The sequence below is a fragment of the Sinocyclocheilus anshuiensis genome, unplaced genomic scaffold, assembly GCF_001515605.1.
Source record: "Sinocyclocheilus anshuiensis isolate Anshui unplaced genomic scaffold, SAMN03320099.WGS_v1.1 scaffold1593, whole genome shotgun sequence".
Lineage (NCBI taxonomy): Eukaryota > Metazoa > Chordata > Actinopteri > Cypriniformes > Cyprinidae > Sinocyclocheilus > Sinocyclocheilus anshuiensis.
The window spans coordinates 88751-108604 of NW_015536545.1; the positions used below are offsets into that span (position 1 = coordinate 88751).

General features: G+C 37.2%; 2 protein-coding genes across 4 annotated transcripts in view; both read left to right on the forward strand.

The window, feature by feature from the left end:
- The first annotated feature begins 5526 nt into the window (after nt 1–5526).
- On the forward strand, nt 5527–15816 carry LOC107698653 (calcium-binding mitochondrial carrier protein SCaMC-3-like). The gene is made up of 10 exons (XM_016499728.1): nt 5527–6079; nt 8682–8805; nt 9546–9633; nt 9859–9970; nt 10078–10236; nt 10384–10530; nt 10627–10740; nt 12230–12397; nt 14997–15147; nt 15306–15816. Exons 1-10 carry the CDS (start codon nt 5879–5881, stop codon nt 15485–15487), a joined length of 1446 nt encoding a protein of 481 aa, XP_016355214.1. The 5' UTR covers nt 5527–5878; the 3' UTR covers nt 15488–15816.
- A 1955-nt stretch (nt 15817–17771) lies between these two features.
- The window catches only part of LOC107698690 (BUB3-interacting and GLEBS motif-containing protein ZNF207-like), a 12112-nt gene continuing 10029 nt past the window's right edge, over nt 17772–19854 (forward strand). For 2 of the 3 annotated variants that reach the window (XM_016499781.1, XM_016499789.1), the window contains exons 1-2: nt 17773–17895; nt 18728–18854. In XM_016499781.1, coding sequence (XP_016355267.1) covers nt 17855–17895; nt 18728–18854 — 168 coding nt within the window. In that variant the 5' untranslated portion in view covers nt 17773–17854. Of the gene's footprint in view, nt 17896–18727; nt 18855–19854 lie in introns of all 3 variants that reach the window. The other variant, XM_016499798.1, reaches the window with a different exon arrangement.

Below are 19854 nucleotides of genomic sequence, written 5' to 3' on the forward strand. Positions count from 1 at the left end.
CACAGTCTGTTTGTGTTGGTTTTGCTGTCACGAAGGCTCTGTTTCTAAACCTAAGAAATGTCACAAACATTCAGAGCTGATGATACCGCTCATTCACTGAATATTTTATATATTTGAAAGGTTTTGTGACGTAGGACAAAGCAAGCTGCTAAAAACTCAATTGAAACACTCAAGCTATCAATCAATTTGTAACTGCTTATACCTGATGAAAAACAACGTTGAAGATTTACCCTGAGAAGCCTTGGAAATCGCTTACTTGGCACAGGAACATAGATCCCTAATCAGAAAAGAGATATAATTGCTACTGTGGTGCTGTTATAAATTTGGGTTTCTATGTTTTTTTCTTACCCATTCTGAAAAGAGAAAATAATAAGCCAGTGAAAAGGATATTCATCTTACTGACAGCGAATAAGCCATACCAGCATTAAACAACACATCCACCAGGCACAATCCAATCTGATGGTGAGCTTAGTCAACCCTGACAACACCCCGCCGCCAACCACAGTCTGTTTGTGTTGGTTTTGCTGTCACGAAGACTCTGTTTCTAAACCTAAGAAATGTCACAAACATTCAGAGCTGATGATACCGCTCATTCACATCATAGCTCAACATGATCTATTACATTAACACAATGCCAATCATGATGAAAAACACTCAGCCACTTTATAAATGTGATGTCTCTCGGTCAGGTTTGATTTATAGTTGGCTATAGATTCAACATTTCCAAAGACTGGAAGTGAATTAGCTATTGATCCCTCACTGGGCTGGGTCACATATGCAAGCTGTGATTTGTGAAGTGTGACGTTTTAGCTGGTTAAAGAAATGGAATTACTGTATCCTATTAAGGTTAATAAGGGAATGATGTAGATGAGTTTGCTCAGATTTCGACCGACATGTGCTCTTGCTGGCTTTCATGATATGAAAGGCATTTTGTTCTTCCTGTTTTTATGTGCCTCATACTTGGACGCCTCACTAAAGGAGAATTTAAACTGGCTGCTGTCCAAACTAAACAGACTGGAGACACGGCACTACTACCTGACAGCCAAGGTACCACCTGTTTGTCACGGCCATCACACATACTCCCACCCCTTTCATCCTCTCATTCTCTCCCCGAGCTTTTGGCGTGCGTTCTGGATTGGCATCTTGGAGCATCTGTGCCTGCCTGAGGCACTGGACTGTGGTAGATGTGGGTCAGAGCTGTAAATCCTATGTGGTCTTGTACCAAACAGCCATTGTAACTTCAGGAGACGCAGCAAAGCAAGAAGCTAAGCGTTGCTGATGGATCGCAGGAGCAGCATGCAAAATAATAAAGTCAATAATGAAGGTCATAAGTCAACTTAATGGTTTGTCTCGTGCTTGGCCCTCCCTTTCATAAATGAAATCCACAGCGGACGCATCCAAGTGAGGAAATACCAGTTCATTACCGCCACCTCCTGGTCATTTTTAGACTTTACTGATATCATAATACACACATACGTGTTTCAGAGTCGCACTTTTACCCCATGAAAAACATAAGACCAAGTGGCTTCCTCAATCGCCAAAACTTGTAATCCAGAAGCACTGGATCTCTATTTGAGCTTTTATGGGTGCACTTGGCATAATAAAATGTGAGGGCTGTGAGAACAGAGAGCGTGGAGAGCCTGCAGTTGAAACAGTATCTCACCCACTCACGCTGAGGAGCTTTGAGGGCCGAGGGCTGTTAAATGAGGAGGGAGATAATGAGAGAGAGGCAGCAGCATGGTAATCAGCAGGCCTCAATTTCCTCACTGATGCTCCAGATTAGCCCAGCCTCACAGGCTCCCTTAGGCATGTTTCATCTTCTCTCTCCCCTCAAAGAACTCTTTGGATGAAAGGCAGAACTTCTCCATCCAGTCTGCTGATGAACCCCATGCTGAGGCCACTGCGCAACACGCTGCTGATAATCAAGAGGGTTTTTTTTTCTCTTCTCAATTCATTATCTTTTCCATTGCTCTCTGGTCCATTAGCCACACTTTATGCTCTAAAATAATTGTTTATGTAGCGTGTTCCCTGTGTTTTATGTCTTCAAATACACACCATTGATTTTAACTTCTAGTTTCCACAGTCTTACTATAAAAGCAGATGAAAACCAGGTTTTATTACTGTTTGTGTCCTTGAAGGATCTGTGTTGAATATGATCAACGACAAGTTGGCAGGCATCTTCAATCAAAATACTGGCAATTAACAATAAACATATTATATTATACTGTTTAAAGCTATGAGGTTGGTAAAAAAAAAAGTAATGCTTTTGAAAGAAGTCCCTTGTGCTTGCCAAGGTTGCATTTATCTGATCAAAAAACTACATTAAAAACAGAAATATTGAGTAATATTGTTTAATTACTTGTCTATTTTAATATATATTCAAACATATTTTATTCCTGTGATGTCAAAGCTGAATTTTCAGCATCATTGCTCCAGGCTTAGTGTCACTTGAACCTTCAGAAATCATTACAATATGATGATTTGCTGAGTTCTTATTATCGTCAATGTTGAAAACAGTTGTGCTGCTTAATATTTTGTGGAAACCGTGATATATTTTCAGGATACTTTGATGAATAGAAAGTTAAAAGAACAACATTTACTTGAAATAGAAATCTTTTGTATCATTATGAAAGTCTTTATTGTGACTTTTTTTTAACAATTTAATGTAGCCTATTAGTATTAGTAAAGTATTAATTTCTTCTTAAAAAACTGACTTCAAACTTTTCATAATAATTAACATATTTTAATAAAGCTGTGACATTATACTTGAAGTTTGTTGATGGAAAAGTGCTTAAGCTTTTTATCTTCCTCCAGCCTGTTTTCAACGTCACAATATCAGTATACTGTCTATAGCTTGGATCCCCCTTGTGGCCTTTTGTGTAATAACTATTACTAGCTAGAAAAAAATGAAACGCCATTCTCAAGTGCAGAAATCTACTGGTTGTTGATAATCACTTTTAGTTTGGTTTTAAACAATTTGTCTAATTTAGAGGCATTATGAAGCAGCAAACTGATCTATGTGCCCTGAGAGGTGGATGTGAGGCATGCAAAGCAGCCATTATTTTCATTTCATCCTATTTTGAATGTGGCCAGGGATGTGTGACATCATTTTGACCACAGTAAACAGCAGTAATTCGTCTCTGCCATAAAGCTATTGTTGAGCAATAATTTTAAACACAACTCTCAGGATCCCTGAACTGTTACATATTAACAATATTTAAGAAATATAAATTATGTAAATGGATTACTTGTACCAGGAAATCTGTACCATATTAGCCCTGGACCATACTAGTAAACATTAACTGAGCTTTTGTTTGCTAAAAAGGGATTGAACTGGAAGCAAATTCATTTTATAACTATCATGATAAGATACATAAATTGACTATGAATGATTAACACACATTTATGAATACTGATTTGCTCTTTGTTTGTTCAGTCTGCGTGTGTCTCTGCTCACAGGTGGTGATATTCAGTGCCAGAGGAGGCTGCCCTGGATACATGCTGAAAAGAACAGGCAAAATAATCTCTGCATGCTTGCCTGCAAAGCACTATGGGACACTTCATGTTTCTTGTCCCTCTGTCTATTAATGTAACCTGAAGTGTGGAGAGCTCTGTCTGGTATGCCTTAGATGGCTGTGATGGTGCAACCACGACAAATCAGAAAATACTGAACAGGAGAATAAAGTCCTTTAGATGGTTTTATGTGGGAGTCGGGAGTGTGATTGAGAGAAATCATTTTTCATAGCCAGAAAACCTCGTGTGGGCTGTGCCAAGAATGACCGTCTGGGATTGTCTACCTTTGTACTTTCTCCTTTCAACACCAATCAAATAAACGTTTGTAAACGAGAGCTTAGTATGGCTCAGAAATACACAGCACAAAAACACCCCCTTCTTTTGTTTCGTATCAAAGCACTGCTGCTGGTGACAGGTTCATCGCTCCTGCCAAAGATTTGAAGTTCAGTTCTCTGATGTGTTTTTTTTTTTTAAACCATGAGTAGGCTGTTTTTTTAGTTGTCTATTGTAGTCTAGTGGCTTAAACTACTGTAAATGAACAGAGTTGCAATACAAGCAGAGCTATTGACTCCTTGCCATTCACACTGCACTGTTAACTATGACAGAAATTTAAGGGGCTCAGGTAAAGACCCTATTCTCTGTGTTGCACATGATACATAATTGAATTAATTCAGTATAATTGGATACAGTAACTATATCATGCATACATTTGTATCTGTAAATATATTTACCATTAATAAGAAAAAACAGTATGTTAACACAAATTCCGTAACACCAATACATGTAATTAAATTCATTTTATATCAGTCCGTTTCTTTGTTTGAGGTTGACCTTAAATTCAACGCAACCCATGAGACATATTTATCGTCATAACAAAATCCTTCAATGGGTTCTCTCTAATCTTGCACTATCCTGCAAGTGTTGACTCAGTAGTTTCCATTCATCCCACAGCATCACACTACAGAGGGTGTATGTCACCTGCACCCAAAGCACACCCTATTCAGCAAAGTGTTGTGCTTTTAAATTATTTGCCTGATAAAAGACAATAAATAAGGAATTGTAGGCCTAATTGTTCTGTGTATGAAAATGTACTTGGTTACAGTTTTGTTTGAGTGATATAATTAGATTGAACTTGAAATACCTGGATGATGCACTCAGTTCCCTTACAAAAATTATATTAAAAGTGTAGTAACCAGGTTTTTTGGCATATTGATTAGCCTACTATTTGTATAACCAAAGTTTTACTACTAGTACCATGGTTAAACTATAATTAGTGTAGCAAAACCATGATTAATTTGTGGTTACCATGGTTTAACTACAGTAACCATGTTTTTCTTTTTTGGTTTAATTTGTAGTGAAACCATGGTTACTTTTCATAAGAGTTAATCGAAAGAACAATAGCCTAGTAGACTATGGGAGACAACAGAGGTTTTCAAACAAGGGATAGATGTGAAGGGGGCTTTTTTGCATATATTTGATACAGGTATAATATTTTAGCGTTGTAACTGTGTTTACAATACAAGGTTCTAGAAAATCACAAAAGTAATAAAGCTTGAAAGTTAATCATCTCCGCGCGCTCACTATGGCGCTCCCTAGACAGCTTTCACCTGAGGAGGTTACTATAGCAACACGCCGCTGAAGCGCTTTTCCTATCATTCGGTAAAACAAGATAGCCTATTGTAATTATCTATAGTTTTAAATATCACAAACATCTAAATTGACCGTTGTGCGAAATGTGCGAGGGGTACAAGACGAACCCATAAAAACAGACCGACGTAAAAGCCAGAGAATAATTGGCACACTGCTCGTAAATAGGCAGTCCATGCCACGATGTCGCTCCTCGGGGCGCTTTAATAGAGTTGGGACACCCAGCCCTTCCCTTAAGATCTGTGCAGCGGCGACGGCACTCATCCTGCACACCGCGGTAAAATGAGCAAAAGATGCGACTCGTACACCTAGTGCGAGCGATAGCTGAGCGTTTGGATGCGGAGATCTCCGTCGCGCTGCGATGCGGTAACCGGTGCATGCGGCGCCTGCTCTTCGTGTGATATGAGCTGATGGAGCTGGGTTTGAGAGGACCGGTGGAACAGACACAGGGATTATTATTCTAGCCAGAGGGGCAAAGGTTTAATACTTCCTGGATTAACTCTGCCGTAATCGGCACAGGCTACAGTGAACGAGGCTATATATCAAGATTTAGCAGTTTTTATTTACCTCAATCCATAAATCCTCAAAGTGGTCTTTGCTGAAGAAGTAGGCTACCTGTATTTTGGGAGGTAGGATGCAGTTATTCTACCTAATACAGCTCTGCCTGCTCTGACTCTCGAGGACAAATCTGCCCCGTATTCACCGAGAACTGTTTCATATGGGCGAAGCGAGGAGTCGGTTCCCTTCGTGTTGGACATGGGCTCGCTGTCAAGATAACGGGGTGTCCGATCCAGAGCAGGAGAAACGATGGGCCGAGCTGTTCGATCAACTGGATCTAAATAAAGATGGCAGGGTCGATGTGAATGAGCTGCGCACCGGATTGACCGCCTGGGGGATCGTTCGCAGTGAGGTGGACGAGGTGGGTCGCTTACTTTGGGAAGTTAATAGTTGTTCACCATAAACATGTTCATTTCTGGGAGATGAGCTTTAAAGTGCGGTGAATTGCAGCCATATGAAACCCTAACATAGGCTATCGGGTCTCATTTTTGGTAAGTAAGACCACCCCTTACGAAAATTAACCATGGTTTTACTACAAATAAAAACAAAAAAACATGGTTATTATAGTTAAATCATGGTAACCACAAATTAACCATGGTCTTGCTACACTAACCATAGTTTATCCATGGTTTTTGTAGTAAAACTGGTTATACAAATGGTAATAAATGCGCCAAAAAAACATGGTTACTACACTTTTACTATAATAAAACCATGGTTAATTTTCACATCATGAACTTATAAACCGTGTGGTTTTTGTCATGCCTACTCTTAGCAAGAGTGAAATTTACCCTGTAGAATACTGTCGTGTCTGCGACCAAGGACAAATGATCCCGTGTAATTTATTTAAGAGTTAGACTTCTCTATCCACGCTGCAATACTGACAAACCTCCAGACTAAAAAGTCAAATTTCGTTGCTTGGGTAGGGAGACTGGAAAGTGTTGTATCGCAGGGTGAGATGTGACGTCAGCGGTCTAACCCAGTGGTTTGCACTGAAAACTGGATATAACTTCTGACATCACAAAATATATCTTCGTATATATCATCAATATATTAAATTAATTAATCACAGTACTGCAATATATTAACAAAAAACAAGCTGCTTGTCATAATTATCCTAAGGGGCCTCACTTCGGAAAATGTGTTGGCCTTCCAGTCAAAAAGTTTGAGAACCACTGGTTTAGCCAATGAGCTAATCATATGAACTCCATCCTTCACTATACATGTTTATACAACAGTTCGTTCTGGTTCTCAAATCTGATAGGTTGAGAACCGTGTGATATTGTACTGGTATCGCTACAGGAACGCCCTTTCACAATGTTGTATCACTCTCCTTGTTCTAGCCGGGTCTATGTTACATGTGTAATTATTTTACATCTGCTTTTATAACTTACTTTGTGAGCATTTTAAAATTAAGTTAAATTAACATCTATCAGCACGTTCTTTTGTTAATGTGATAAAATAATGAGGTCACACAATTTATTTTAAGGTCCAATTCTCGCTATTATCAAACCATTAAAGGGGTCATATGATGCAATTTCAATTTTTCCTTTCTCTTTGGAGTGTTACAAGCTCTTGGTGCATAAAGAAGATCTGTAAAGTTGCAAAGACTAAAGTCTCAAATCCAAAGAGATATTCTTTATAAAAGTTAAGACTTGTCCACGCCCTCCTAAAATGGCTCGTTCTAACACGCCCCCACATGTCTACGTCACTGTGTGGGAAGATTTGCATAACGCCGCCCAAATGTTCACGCAAAGAAAGAAGGCGTAACTTTTATTCTCGCTGTAGTATTGTTGTTGCCACTGCCGCCATGTCGTGAAGGCGCTGGGTCATGCAGAATATGTGCTTTAAATGCTAATAAACAGCCAATATGTCAATAATAGGCATGCAAATAAACAACTAGTTAATAGTGAGAATTGGTCTCTATACTAACGTGTTACCAATAATGTTTTTATACATGTTCAAGTTCAAGTATTATGCTATAGCTGCCCAGATGCAGAGAGTTGCAGTTGTAACACTTGTAGTTCTACTGGACTGCATAGAACACTAAAATAAAACATGCACACTGTCTGTTATGTTTTTAGATATTATTAGCATATATAACAACAATTATTTGTGGTGGCAAATTTGATCCACATAGTAAATTTGATTACTGAAATCCCCTACTATTTTATAAAGTGATGTCACAGGTGCTGCAATCATAAACTGCAGAAATAAATCTGCACCACTGGTTTAAACTGATTGAGTGGAGGACTGTAAGTGCTACTGAGGAACTGCAAGTGTACTTGATCTGCAATTTTTTGTATAGTCTGTATAGTTGTATTGGTTCCACTGAAACCATCTTTACAAATCGGCAGTAAGGCCTCATACAGTATGATGATTGAGACCATATCTTATTCTATGCATTATTCTATAATGCAATTTAACAGACATTTTTCTTTAACTTGCAGCATGTTAGCACACGAAACACATCTTTAGTCATGTTGTAAACAAACATACTCCTTCCTGCTGAAGCGGCTTACAAGACAGTGCATATGTTGTGTTGTGACGATTACTTCAGCAGGTAGCTAAGGATGAAACCATGAAAGTGCCATTATGAACGTAACTTGGAGACTCCAAGTTTCCTTGGGGAGAGTGACACTATGTGCCATGGGTATACCTGTGCTGTTGGGTTGTGTGACTGTTTGTCATGTGCTGTGATGCAAGAGGAGAGATTAGCTCTAGTTCACAATGTGTTTGCGATTGGAGTCGCCATACTGCTGGCAGGGCTTTGCACACAAACAGAAACCTTGCATCTGTAAGCTTAGAGCAATGCCTCCTCTCTCTCCTTTTTGTTTTCTGTTAGTTTCTCTTTGTTCCACATTCTACATAGACATGGCTACAGTTAAATAAAGTGCACGTATAACTCCTCCAACCCTCACATTCGTGCCCTTAAACGTGCACTCTTCACTTCCTCCACCCCTTAGATTGTACGTGTGAGTGACACCAATCATGACGGCCAGCTGGACTTTAAGGAGTTCACACAGTATCTGCGCACACACGAGAAAGAGCTCAGACTCATGTTCCGCAGCCTGGACCGCAACAACGATGGTCTGGATGATCTTTTCACAAATTATAATCTTACCACTGTAACTGCAACCTCACAATAGTTCCAGGAAAATGCATATTTCCACTTTGCATGATTGCTTTTAAAGTGTTTGTTAGAATTATCAGAACCTTTGTGGTTCTCTGTCTTGTAGTATATGCCATACTATCATTCAGTCTGGGGTCAGGAAGTTTTCTTTTGTTAGAGAAATTAATATTTTCATTTAGCATGGATGCGTTGAAGTGATCAAAAAGGGCAGTAGAGACATTTATAATTTTGTAATGTTACAAAAGACTTCTATTTGAAAATAAATGCTGTTCTTTTGAACTTTTTATTCATCATTGAAGCCCAAAAAAATGTATAATGGTTTCCACAAAGATATTAAGCAGCACAACTGTTTTTAACATTGATAGTAATAAGAAATGTCTCTTTATCAGCAAATCAGCATATTAGAAAGATTTCTAGAGGATAATGTGACATGAATGAGGACTGGAGAAATGATGCTGAAAATTCAGCTTTGCATCACAGGAATAAATGACATTCAAAATATATTAAAGTAGAAAACAGTTGTTTTAAATAGTAATAATATTTTACAATGTTTACATTCAATAAATGCAACCATGGTGAGCATAAGAGACGTCTGTCAAAAACATTAAAAAAACTTAGTGACCCTAAACTTTTGAACAATAGTGTATCCTTTGCTGCCCATGTACGGAATAAGCATTGGAGTATTTTATGATTTTAGGTCACATAGATGTTGGAGAAATTCAGCTCTCCTTGCGCAGCCTTGGAGTGAATGTATCCACAGAGCAAGCCTCCAGAATCCTGCAGAGGTTAGAGCACTTCAGCTTTTCACAAAACACTGTGTTTTTTCATTTTTTTAGTGCTTAATCAATGTCATGTAGCCTACACGCGTACCTCCCACTCTGGCTGTGCTTTCAAAGGAGTTTGAGATGTTGCTGTGAAGCACCCATATGTTGAGTCACACATAGTTTCAATGGGCATAGAAAACAAACACTTGTTTTAACTATATATTTTATATTCCCTTTGTGTGTCAGCATAGACAGAGATGGCACTATGACCATTGACTGGAACGAGTGGCGGGACCACTTCCTGTTTAACCCCTTGCACAACATGGAGGACATCGCCCACTACTGGAAACACTCTCTGGTCTACTTCCAGCACTTTTCAGAAATTAGATTGTAGGCCTGATATTCATAGAAATTTAGGAATGTAAACTTTACCTGTCTTTTGAGTCTATAATGTATGTGTTTCAGATGTTGGACATTGGAGAGCAACTGACTGTGCCGGATGAGTTCTCAGAGAAAGAGCGGCGTTCAGGTGTGGTGTGGAGACAGCTAGTGGCCGGGGCAATGGCAGGAGCCGTATCGCGAACGGGAACTGCTCCTCTCGACCGTCTTAAAGTTTTCCTTCAGGTTCGGTCAACTCTTAAAAGTATTTGATTGAAGCTTTATTGTTTCTATCAGTTATTGTTGTATCAAATAAACTCAACAGAAATAAATAAATCTTACATTTGCAGTTCTGTTGCGAAAAGTACAATACTCAAAGTGGATTTTCAACAGGTCCATGGCTCCAGTGGTGTGAGTTTGTTTGGTGGCTTGCGGGGAATGGTGCAGGAAGGAGGATTGAGGTCCCTTTGGAGAGGCAACGGCATCAATGTCCTCAAAATTGCGCCGGAGTCAGCTATCAAATTCATGGCATATGAGCAGGTAAACAAAGCAGAATCCAGTAGCCACTCTGTTTTTAACTAGGCCTGAGTGGCAGACTGTCTAATGCAAGTTAACTATAATAAATGTCTTGTGTAGATCAAATGGCTGATCAGAGGCAGTAAGGAGGGTGGCTCTCTAAGAGTTCAGGAACGCTTCATTGCTGGATCACTGGCAGGAGCTACAGCTCAGACTATCATCTACCCCATGGAGGTGAGAGAGGAGGAGGAAGTGAGAGACATCAACAGACTTTCACTTTTCAGCTCTATAAGTAATGTAACCACAGACCTTATTCCACCCATACTGTAAATCGAAAACTGGCTTTCTAAAAGCCCATTAGAAATTCCTGAGGGAATCCATGGCAAATTAGCATTCTGGGTTGGCCTACACATTGACGTCATGACTAAATAGCTCTATAAAGATAAGATCTAAAGAATTCAGTTGCCTTAGTTCTGTACTTATCGTCTTTTTTTATCATAAGCACTTCTACAGATATTGTATAAAGTAGATGGATATAAACTGAAAGATCTGTGCAAGAGTTAGAAAATGGACATGGAAAATGTCTGAATAAGCTGTCAAGCTGATGTCTATAAATTATCATTTTAATTACAATTATAGATTGACATTAGTACAGTAAACTAGATAAAGGTTTCTATTTTAAATAAATACAGTTCTTTTGCAGTTTCTGTTCATCAAAGAATAAAAAATAAAAAAAAATAGATCATGGTGTCGACAAAAATATTAAACAAGTTTTTAACATTGATAATAAGAAATATTTCTGAAGGATCATGTGACACTGAAAACTGGAGTAATAACTGCTGAAACTTCAGCTTTGTATCACATGAATAAATGACATTTTTAAAACATAGAAAACAGTTATTTTAAATTGTAATATTTTTCACAATATTCATGTTTTTACTGTATTTTTGATCTAATAAATGCAGCCTTGGTGAGCACAAGAGACTTCATTAAAACATTAAAAATAAATAAATGAAAATCAAACGGAATCCAAACTTACAGAATGGTAGTGTAGATATAATATAGTATAACAGATATGTCCAAAAATATTCAACTTGTGTTTTGCATTTTTATGGGTAAAAAATAGGTTGAGTATGACACTTACAATGGCAAGGTAATAAATAATAAAATAAACACTTTTTTTAAAAAGTATAACTATGTAGTAATATTGATGTCTAGAAAGATGATTTGGATTATCAAATTAAATCTTGTATTGGACCTGGAACATTCCTTTAGTGATCTTGCTCATATAATGTCTGGCTGTAAAAGTATCTGTTATCTCAAGTAATGCTCATAGCTGCTAACGTAAAGTAGAAATACCAGAGAGTCATGTAACGGGAAGTTGTTAAACAAAAGTTGTTCCTAATTGCTGTTTGCCTGTTAACACATGTTGTTCTAAATGCACAAAAAAAGAGTCAAAAATGAACTGGGCCTGGTTGACACATACATGACAAATTGTCTTTCTATTCTGGTAGGTTTAAATGCAGAAAAGAAGCTTATTTTCTGGCTTCTAATATGTATTTAATGAGGCAGATCAGCATCACATTTTGGAAGCTAAGTCCTCCATTTATTTATGCTGGAAGGAGCTGCTGCAGCTTGAAGTTACCAGTGACCAGTACATTGCTCTATACTCTTAATTTTTAAAAATCTGTATATTGTTACTCTATTCCTCCTTGCTTCCCAGGTGTTGAAGACGCGTCTGACCCTGCGGAAGACAGGACAATATTCTGGCATGGCAGACTGTGCCAAACAGATACTGCGTAAAGAAGGAGTGCGCACGTTCTACAAAGGCTATGTGCCCAACACACTTGGCATCATCCCGTATGCTGGCATCGATCTGGCTGTGTATGAGGTAGGCTGTGTGTGTATTTTAACACATTTAAATGTTTGTGAATCCCTGCTGTCACTGTCAAGCTCTAGGAATTCATCGTTCTCAGTTGCTATGGTCGGTTAAATGATATGTTATGTATTTACATTGTTGTGTTCTATGGTCTCCTCTTACAACTCACAGATCTTTTCAGGTGGTGAAGCAATCATTTTATTTGGCCAAGGATACATTGAATTGATTACGTGACATGTGGCCAAGTATGGTTATCCATACTAGGAATAAGAGCGCTGTACATTCACTCCCCCCCCCACCTACAATCCCTGCCGGTACGAGACTCGAACCCGCAACCTTTGGGTTACGAGTCAGACTCTCTAACCATTAGGCCACGACTTCCCCTAAATGCAAATACAGTTTACAATACTGAAAGCAAATACAGTTATAATGTTACAAAAGATTTATTTTTATATAAATGCTGTTTTTGAGCACTCTATTCATTAAAGAATCCTGAAAAAAGTGCCATGGCTTCCACAAAAATATTAAGCAGCACAAGGCAGCAAATTAGAATGAATTTTTGAAGGATCATGTGACACTGAATTCAATGAAATTAAATAAATTGAAGTATACTAAAGTAATATACTAAATATACTAAAGTACATTACTGTAAAATATACAAAAAAGGAAAAAGTAATAATATAATATTGTAATACAGGTGCATCTCAATAAATTAGAATGTCGTGGAAAAGTTCATTTATTTCAGTAATTCAACTCAAATTGTGAAACTCGTGTATTAAATAAATTCAGTGCACACAGACTGAAGTAGTTTAAGTCTTTGGTTCTTTTAATTGTGATGATTTTGGCTCACATTTAACAAAAACCCACCAATTCACTATCTCAACAAATCAGAATACTTCATAAGACCAATAAAAAAAAAAAAATTTTTGTGAATTGTTGGCTTTCTGGAAAGTATGTTCATTTACTGTACATGTACTCAATACTTGGTAGGGGCTCCTTTTGCTTTAATTACTGCCTCAATTCGGCATGGCATGGAGGTGATCAGTTTGTGGCACTGCTGAGGTGGTATGGAAGCCCAGGTTTCCTTGACAGTGGCCTTCAGCTCATCTGCATTTCTTGGTCTCTTGTTTCTCATTTTCCTCTTGACAATACACCATAGATTCTCTATGGGGTTCAGGTCTGATGAGTTTGCTGGCCAGTCAAGCACACCAACACCATGATCATTTAACCAACTTTTGGTGCTTTTGGAAGTGTGGGCAGGTGCCAAATCCTGCTGGAAAATGAAATCAGCATCTTCAAAAAGCTGGTCAGCAGAAGGAAGCATGAAGTGCTCCAAAATCTCTTGGTAAACGGGTGCAGTGACGTCGGTTTTCAAAAAACACAATGGACCAACCCCAGCAGATGACATTGCACCCCAAATCATCACAAACTGTGGAAACTTAACACTGGACTTCAAGCAACGTGGGCTATGAGCTTCTCCACCCTAGTTTCCAACTGAAATACAAAACTTGCTCTCATCTGAAAAGAAGACTTTGGACCACTGGGCAACAGTCCAGTTCTTCTGCTCCTTAGCCCAGGTAAGACGCCTCTGACGTTGTCTGTGGTTCAGGAGTGGCTTAAAAAGAGGAATACGACAACTGTAGCCAAATGCCTTGACACGTCTGTGTGTGGTGGCTCTTGATACCTTGACCCCAGCCTCAGTCCATTCCTTGTAAAGTTCACTCAAATTCTTGAATCGATTTTGTCACTTTTTCCTTCCACTCAACTTTCTGTCAACATGCTTGGATACAGCACTCTGTGAACAGCCAGCTTCTTTGGCAATGAAAGTTTGTGGCTTACCCTCCTTGTGAAGGGCGACATTCTAATTTATTGAGATGCACCTGTAATAGTTCACAATATTGTTTATTTTTTGATACATATTATATATTATATGTATATTTAATACAGCCTTGGTGAGCATAAGAGACTTCTTTTGAAAACACTGAAAAATATTACTGACCCCTTTTGAAAGATGGTATATTGTACACAGCATGGCTTCTGTCAAACTGAATATATATTTGTGTAGATCTTCACTTCAAATGCCAGAATATATTACAAAAAAAACACATTTCCAATTTTAAAATACAATTTGAGTAAATACAAAATGCATTTTAAAAGGAAAGATATATATATATCTTGGACCCTGGACCACAAAACCAGTCTTAAGTGTCAATTTTTTTTTAATTGAGATGTATACATCATCTGAAAGCTGAATAAATAAGATTTCCATTGATGTATGGTTTGTTAGGATAGGACAATATTTGGCCGAGATACAACTATTTGAACATCTGGAATCTGAGGGTGCAAAAAAAAAAAAAACATATTGAGAAAATCACCTTTAATATCTTATATAGATATATATGTGTGTTTTGGACAATATACATATTTTAGATTGAAAATATTTTCTTAAAAATTGCCAAAAATATGAGGAAATATAATAACTAAAATGTATCAAAAATAAATATGATGTAACATCTATATTAACAATATATTTTTTGTATATTTTGAAAAAGATTTAAAAATCTATCTAAAATCTATCTATATTGCTCTTTTCTGTCTGTTATTTCAACAGACTCTAAAGAACGCTTGGCTACAGAGGTACTGCATGGGCTCGGCTGATCCTGGCGTCCTGGTGCTTCTTGGATGTGGCACTGTGTCCAGCACATGTGGGCAGCTGGCTAGTTACCCGCTGGCTTTAATCCGCACACGCATGCAGGCTCAGGGTGAGCGAGACGAAACAGATTCACAGAATTCTTATTACATATCATTCTGCTTATTTTGTGATTCTTTAAGAAGCACAATATGTTCACAACAATGAAAACACACACACACGTACAAAATGAAATTCTAACCTCACTCCTCCTTCCTTTCTTCCTAAAAGCCTCAGCAGATGGCGCACCTCAGCTGTCAATGGTTGGCCAGTTCAAGCACATTGTGTCCCATGAAGGCGTTTCTGGACTTTACCGTGGCATTGCCCCCAATTTCCTCAAAGTCATTCCTGCAGTTAGCATCTCTTATGTGGTTTATGAGCATATGAAGAAAGCGCTGGGAGTGGGATCTTAAACTAAGACAGAATCAGAGTGAAAAAGAAAGAGAGAACCTGTATGAAAAAGAGGACGATGAAACTTCTGAACCTCGTAAAAAGAGCCTTAGGGAGGCACAGAGGACCCCTAGATAACAGAATAAAGAAGACATAGACAATGAATGACCTAAAAACCTCTACATTGTACGCAAATCACATTCCCATGGCAATTTATACTTTTATAGGATGGAAGGATAATGTTGGGCTGAGGTTGTGTTCAGAGTGTTTCTCTGTGACTGGCAGCTTGGAGATCTCAGGTTTACTGAATTACATCTATTTACCTGCAGTTTCACATAAACAACTTATCTGCAAAGGTGTTTTCATTTTACAAGGAATGTAATGTTATGTCCGTGGTGATAAATGTGGGGTAATTGTGTAAAGAAAGATACCTAAAGATAGGGAGTGATGGTGACATGTTGGGCCTATTGCAGTATTTGTAGGAGGACTAACAAAGTTTTTTTTTTTTTAAATGACAACCAAAGTTTCCCTCCTAAAACTGACCAACATGTTGAAGAAGGTGTTTTAATGTACGCGTGGGTTTCATACCATTTCCGAATGATTAAAAGCATGCATGTTTCAGCAGGGATTTACACTGTTGTACAGCTCATATATTTTTGTAAAGGTCCGTGAGAGGTAAGCATGCTATTTGCTACACTTTAATGATCAAAGGATATGCACTCTTCAAATGATTGTTGAATTTATATCTTAAACTGACCTGTGATGTTCTTTTATGACATCTCTGCTGCTTTGCTACCTTTTTACAGTTTTAGCCTTTTCAAATATTTCAGTCTTCATTGTTAAAGTGGATTTAGTGTTAAAATGAAGTAAATGGTATAAATAACTGCCTTGAACAACTTGCAAATGGAGCAACAACAAGGGTATTAGATCAAAAGGGGAGTTTATTATTTGTGTTTATTAAGGAATGTGCTGTGGTGAATGCTAAAAAATGTGTCTGAAAGTAATTTATAAATCTATACACAAAGGGCTTTTGAGCCACAGGTAGTGCATGCTGTCAGTGATTTAAGTGGTTTCACAATTTGCATGTTTTATGTGTTTCGAAAGCTCTAATCCATATAAGAAATATGCAAAGCACGGTTATATTTAAAGCTGACAAGAAATGTGTGTTTAACATAAATCATGACTGCTGTTACCCAACTCTGTTTATCAGAAACACATTATACATTATTATTTTTTTTTTCAAATAATTGAACTGGGTAGTTGCATCTAATGCAGATTTAGTTGAGTCTGAATATAAAAATGCCTGCCTTTCATTTTGAATATGAAATATGATTTTAGGTATAAATACTGTTTGAATGTAGTTATTTGAGATATGTATTTATAGCTTATCTTAGAAAAATAATTACCTCTGAAGATTGTATTTTGGAACTGAATTTACTTTTTGTTTTGTTTTTTGCTTGAATGCATTGCATTGAGAGTAGTGTGCCTTGACATGCTGTATTCACTTTATAAGATGTGCATGCTGTTTTTATTGAGCCAGTCTGGAAATGATTCCCTGCTTGCTTTTTTTGATCTAATAAATGCAGCCTTGGTTAGCACAAGAGACTTCATTAAAACATTACAAATAAATAAATGAAAATCAAACGAAATCAAACTTATACAATGATAAAAAAAATTAATTCTGTGACGCTTGGGTTGCCAAAAAAAAAAATTCTTACTTCCATTTATCTTGCTGTTTTTCTCAAATCAGGCTTGTTTTTAATAAAACATTAAACATGCTGAGCTTTAAAGTTAAATGTAGGTCAAACAAAATAAAATAATAAAATTTTACTCATATTTGACTTTATCTAAAACAATATTTGTTTTCAGATGATGTCATCACAGTCAAAAGGCTATTAAAGCAGATAGCACTGATTAAATAATGCCATAAAACAATGGTGAGGTCAACTCAGAACTATATATTTAAGTTTTATATCCTTCCTATTTTGATAAAGGGTGACTAAGTGATGACGAAGGAAAGTGAAATAAGGATTAATGTGCAGTTATGCAGAATTATAAATGAATGAATGACTGAATTAAGTAAATAATTTTTTTTAAATAGTTTTTTATTTTATTTTATTTTCCCCCCCCCCCCCCCCCTTAACTGGCGCTGCGTGTTCAGCTCTTCCTTATTTTTATTTTTTTTTACTATTGCTATCATTTAAACACCAACCAGATTCCAAGTTGTGCACCTCCTGTCCAGTTGGTGGCGGTATTCCTTGTGATGCGGTGTCAGTGCGTGGAAAAAGCCGTCGTCATGTCCTATTTAGCGTTACTCCATTTTAGTTTTGCTAATGTTTTGGTAGGCGTCAGTCAGTGTGGTGTTCACGGAATAGGCTGGTAAATAAATCATGGGGAGAAAAAAGAAGAAGCAGATGAAGCCCTGGTGTTGGTATCCTTCTTTAAAAGCGATCGTACCGTTGTTTTATATTTTTCGAATTGTTTATTAGTAGGGATTGGCCCACTTCCTGTTTACGAATGGCTAATGTGTTGTTTCTCTGATATCAAGGCCGCGTCTCAACATACTGAGCTGCCTCTCTGTAACGTTACATCATAGAACCATTCGAATGTGCGTTCTGTTTGAACGTTCGCGAAGAGAACACCTGTTACTTTATGAATCAGATTTAAGTGACAATTATTTTATATATGTGGATTAGTTTCACGCTTCCACTAACAAAATATACCGTTGTATTGGTAGCATTTAACAAGCAAATATCCAGTAGTTAAAAATAAAAATAAAGAAATTTCCCAATCAATAACTCACCTCCTTAACAACTTTTTTTTTCTTTGCAGGACCACGATTCCCAATGTCGTTTTTTTAATGCATCATAATTTTAAAAGAAATTGACGTAAAATAATAACTTTTTGTAATTTTGTGAAATTGTAATGAATAAACTTTTTGAGAATTTTATTGAATATACAAATTGCTCTAAAAAATTCTCGTGTAGAAGTTGTGATTGTGAAAAAAAATCCTTATTATTAATCCTTGTTCAGCAAATCATTAAAAACTGGAAGTGTCATGGGGCCTTTGAATATTTTTTTTGCTGGGGTGGGGCAAAGTTTGAGAACTGCTTTACAAGGGTATAATAGTGAAAGAAATGTGTAACAACTAAAGTTTTAAGCATCCTTATGCTGACAATGTTGTTAATTTCTGTGCCTTCTGCTGTTCTTGGTGTTTTGTTATGATTTTGTTCTTGTTTATATGACTTTAACTGCAAACTCAGGTACTGCAACAGGGATTTTGATGATGAAAAGATTCTCATTCAGCATCAAAAGGCCAAGCACTTTAAGTGTCATATATGCCACAAGAAGTTATATACTGGTCCTGGTCTGGCCATCCACTGTATGCAGGTATGTAGTTATTTTATATACTGTGTGTGTGTGTGTGTATATATATATATATATTAGGGCTGTGCAATATTGGAGAAAAATGCGATATGCGATAACTCATTAAATAATGCGATATTTGATATGTGTTAAGATAATGCTTAAAGTGCCACATACTCAGATGAAACAGTTTTACTCAGCTGTTGCTGAGTCAGTTCTGTAAACTTCTATAACTATCTTGTGTCATATATATATGGTTATTTTTATGTATGTATGTATGTATGTACCAAGAGTTCCTGTAAAACCACAACAAATTCCTTGTGTTTGCGCACTTAAGCGGTGTGAATAAAGCTCATTCGGATTCTGATTCTAATAAGAAAGCACCCCTACAACAACTTCTGAAAGTGAACGATAGTGTTTTACTCGAGCATTACATAAAAATGTCATTTTAACATTAGTGTAATCATTTTAACATGAGTTTAGGAACTGAACAATAAAAAGGAAAAATAAAAAACTGCTTAGAATTTACTCTTTGAATTCAATATGCACTGATTCTTATTTAAGCTACAAATGTTATTTAGGTAAGAGCAGTGAGTGATTTTCTCTTTGTCTTTTGTTCATGGCCCCAAATATTGCAAGCCATAGCTATATGCATATTGCGATATGTACATTTGCGATATTTCGATAATTTCGATATATTGCACAGCCCTAGTGATAGGTGTGACATCATTTCCTCCCTCATGCAGATTCAATTTAGCATCTCTCCATGCCAAAACCAGATGAGCTGATACAAGCTCTACACACATGTGCTGCTTCAGTTATTAGTGAGAAATAATGAGGTTATTAGTGAGAAACAATGAGGTTATAAGTGAGAAACAATGAGGTTATAAGTTAGAAACAATGAGGTTATAAGTGAGAAACAATGAGGTTATAAGAGAGAAACAATGAGGCTATAAGAGAGAAACAATGCGGCAAGACGTGCATCCAAATGAGAGAGAGAGAGACCGCGAAGCTAGACGTTTCT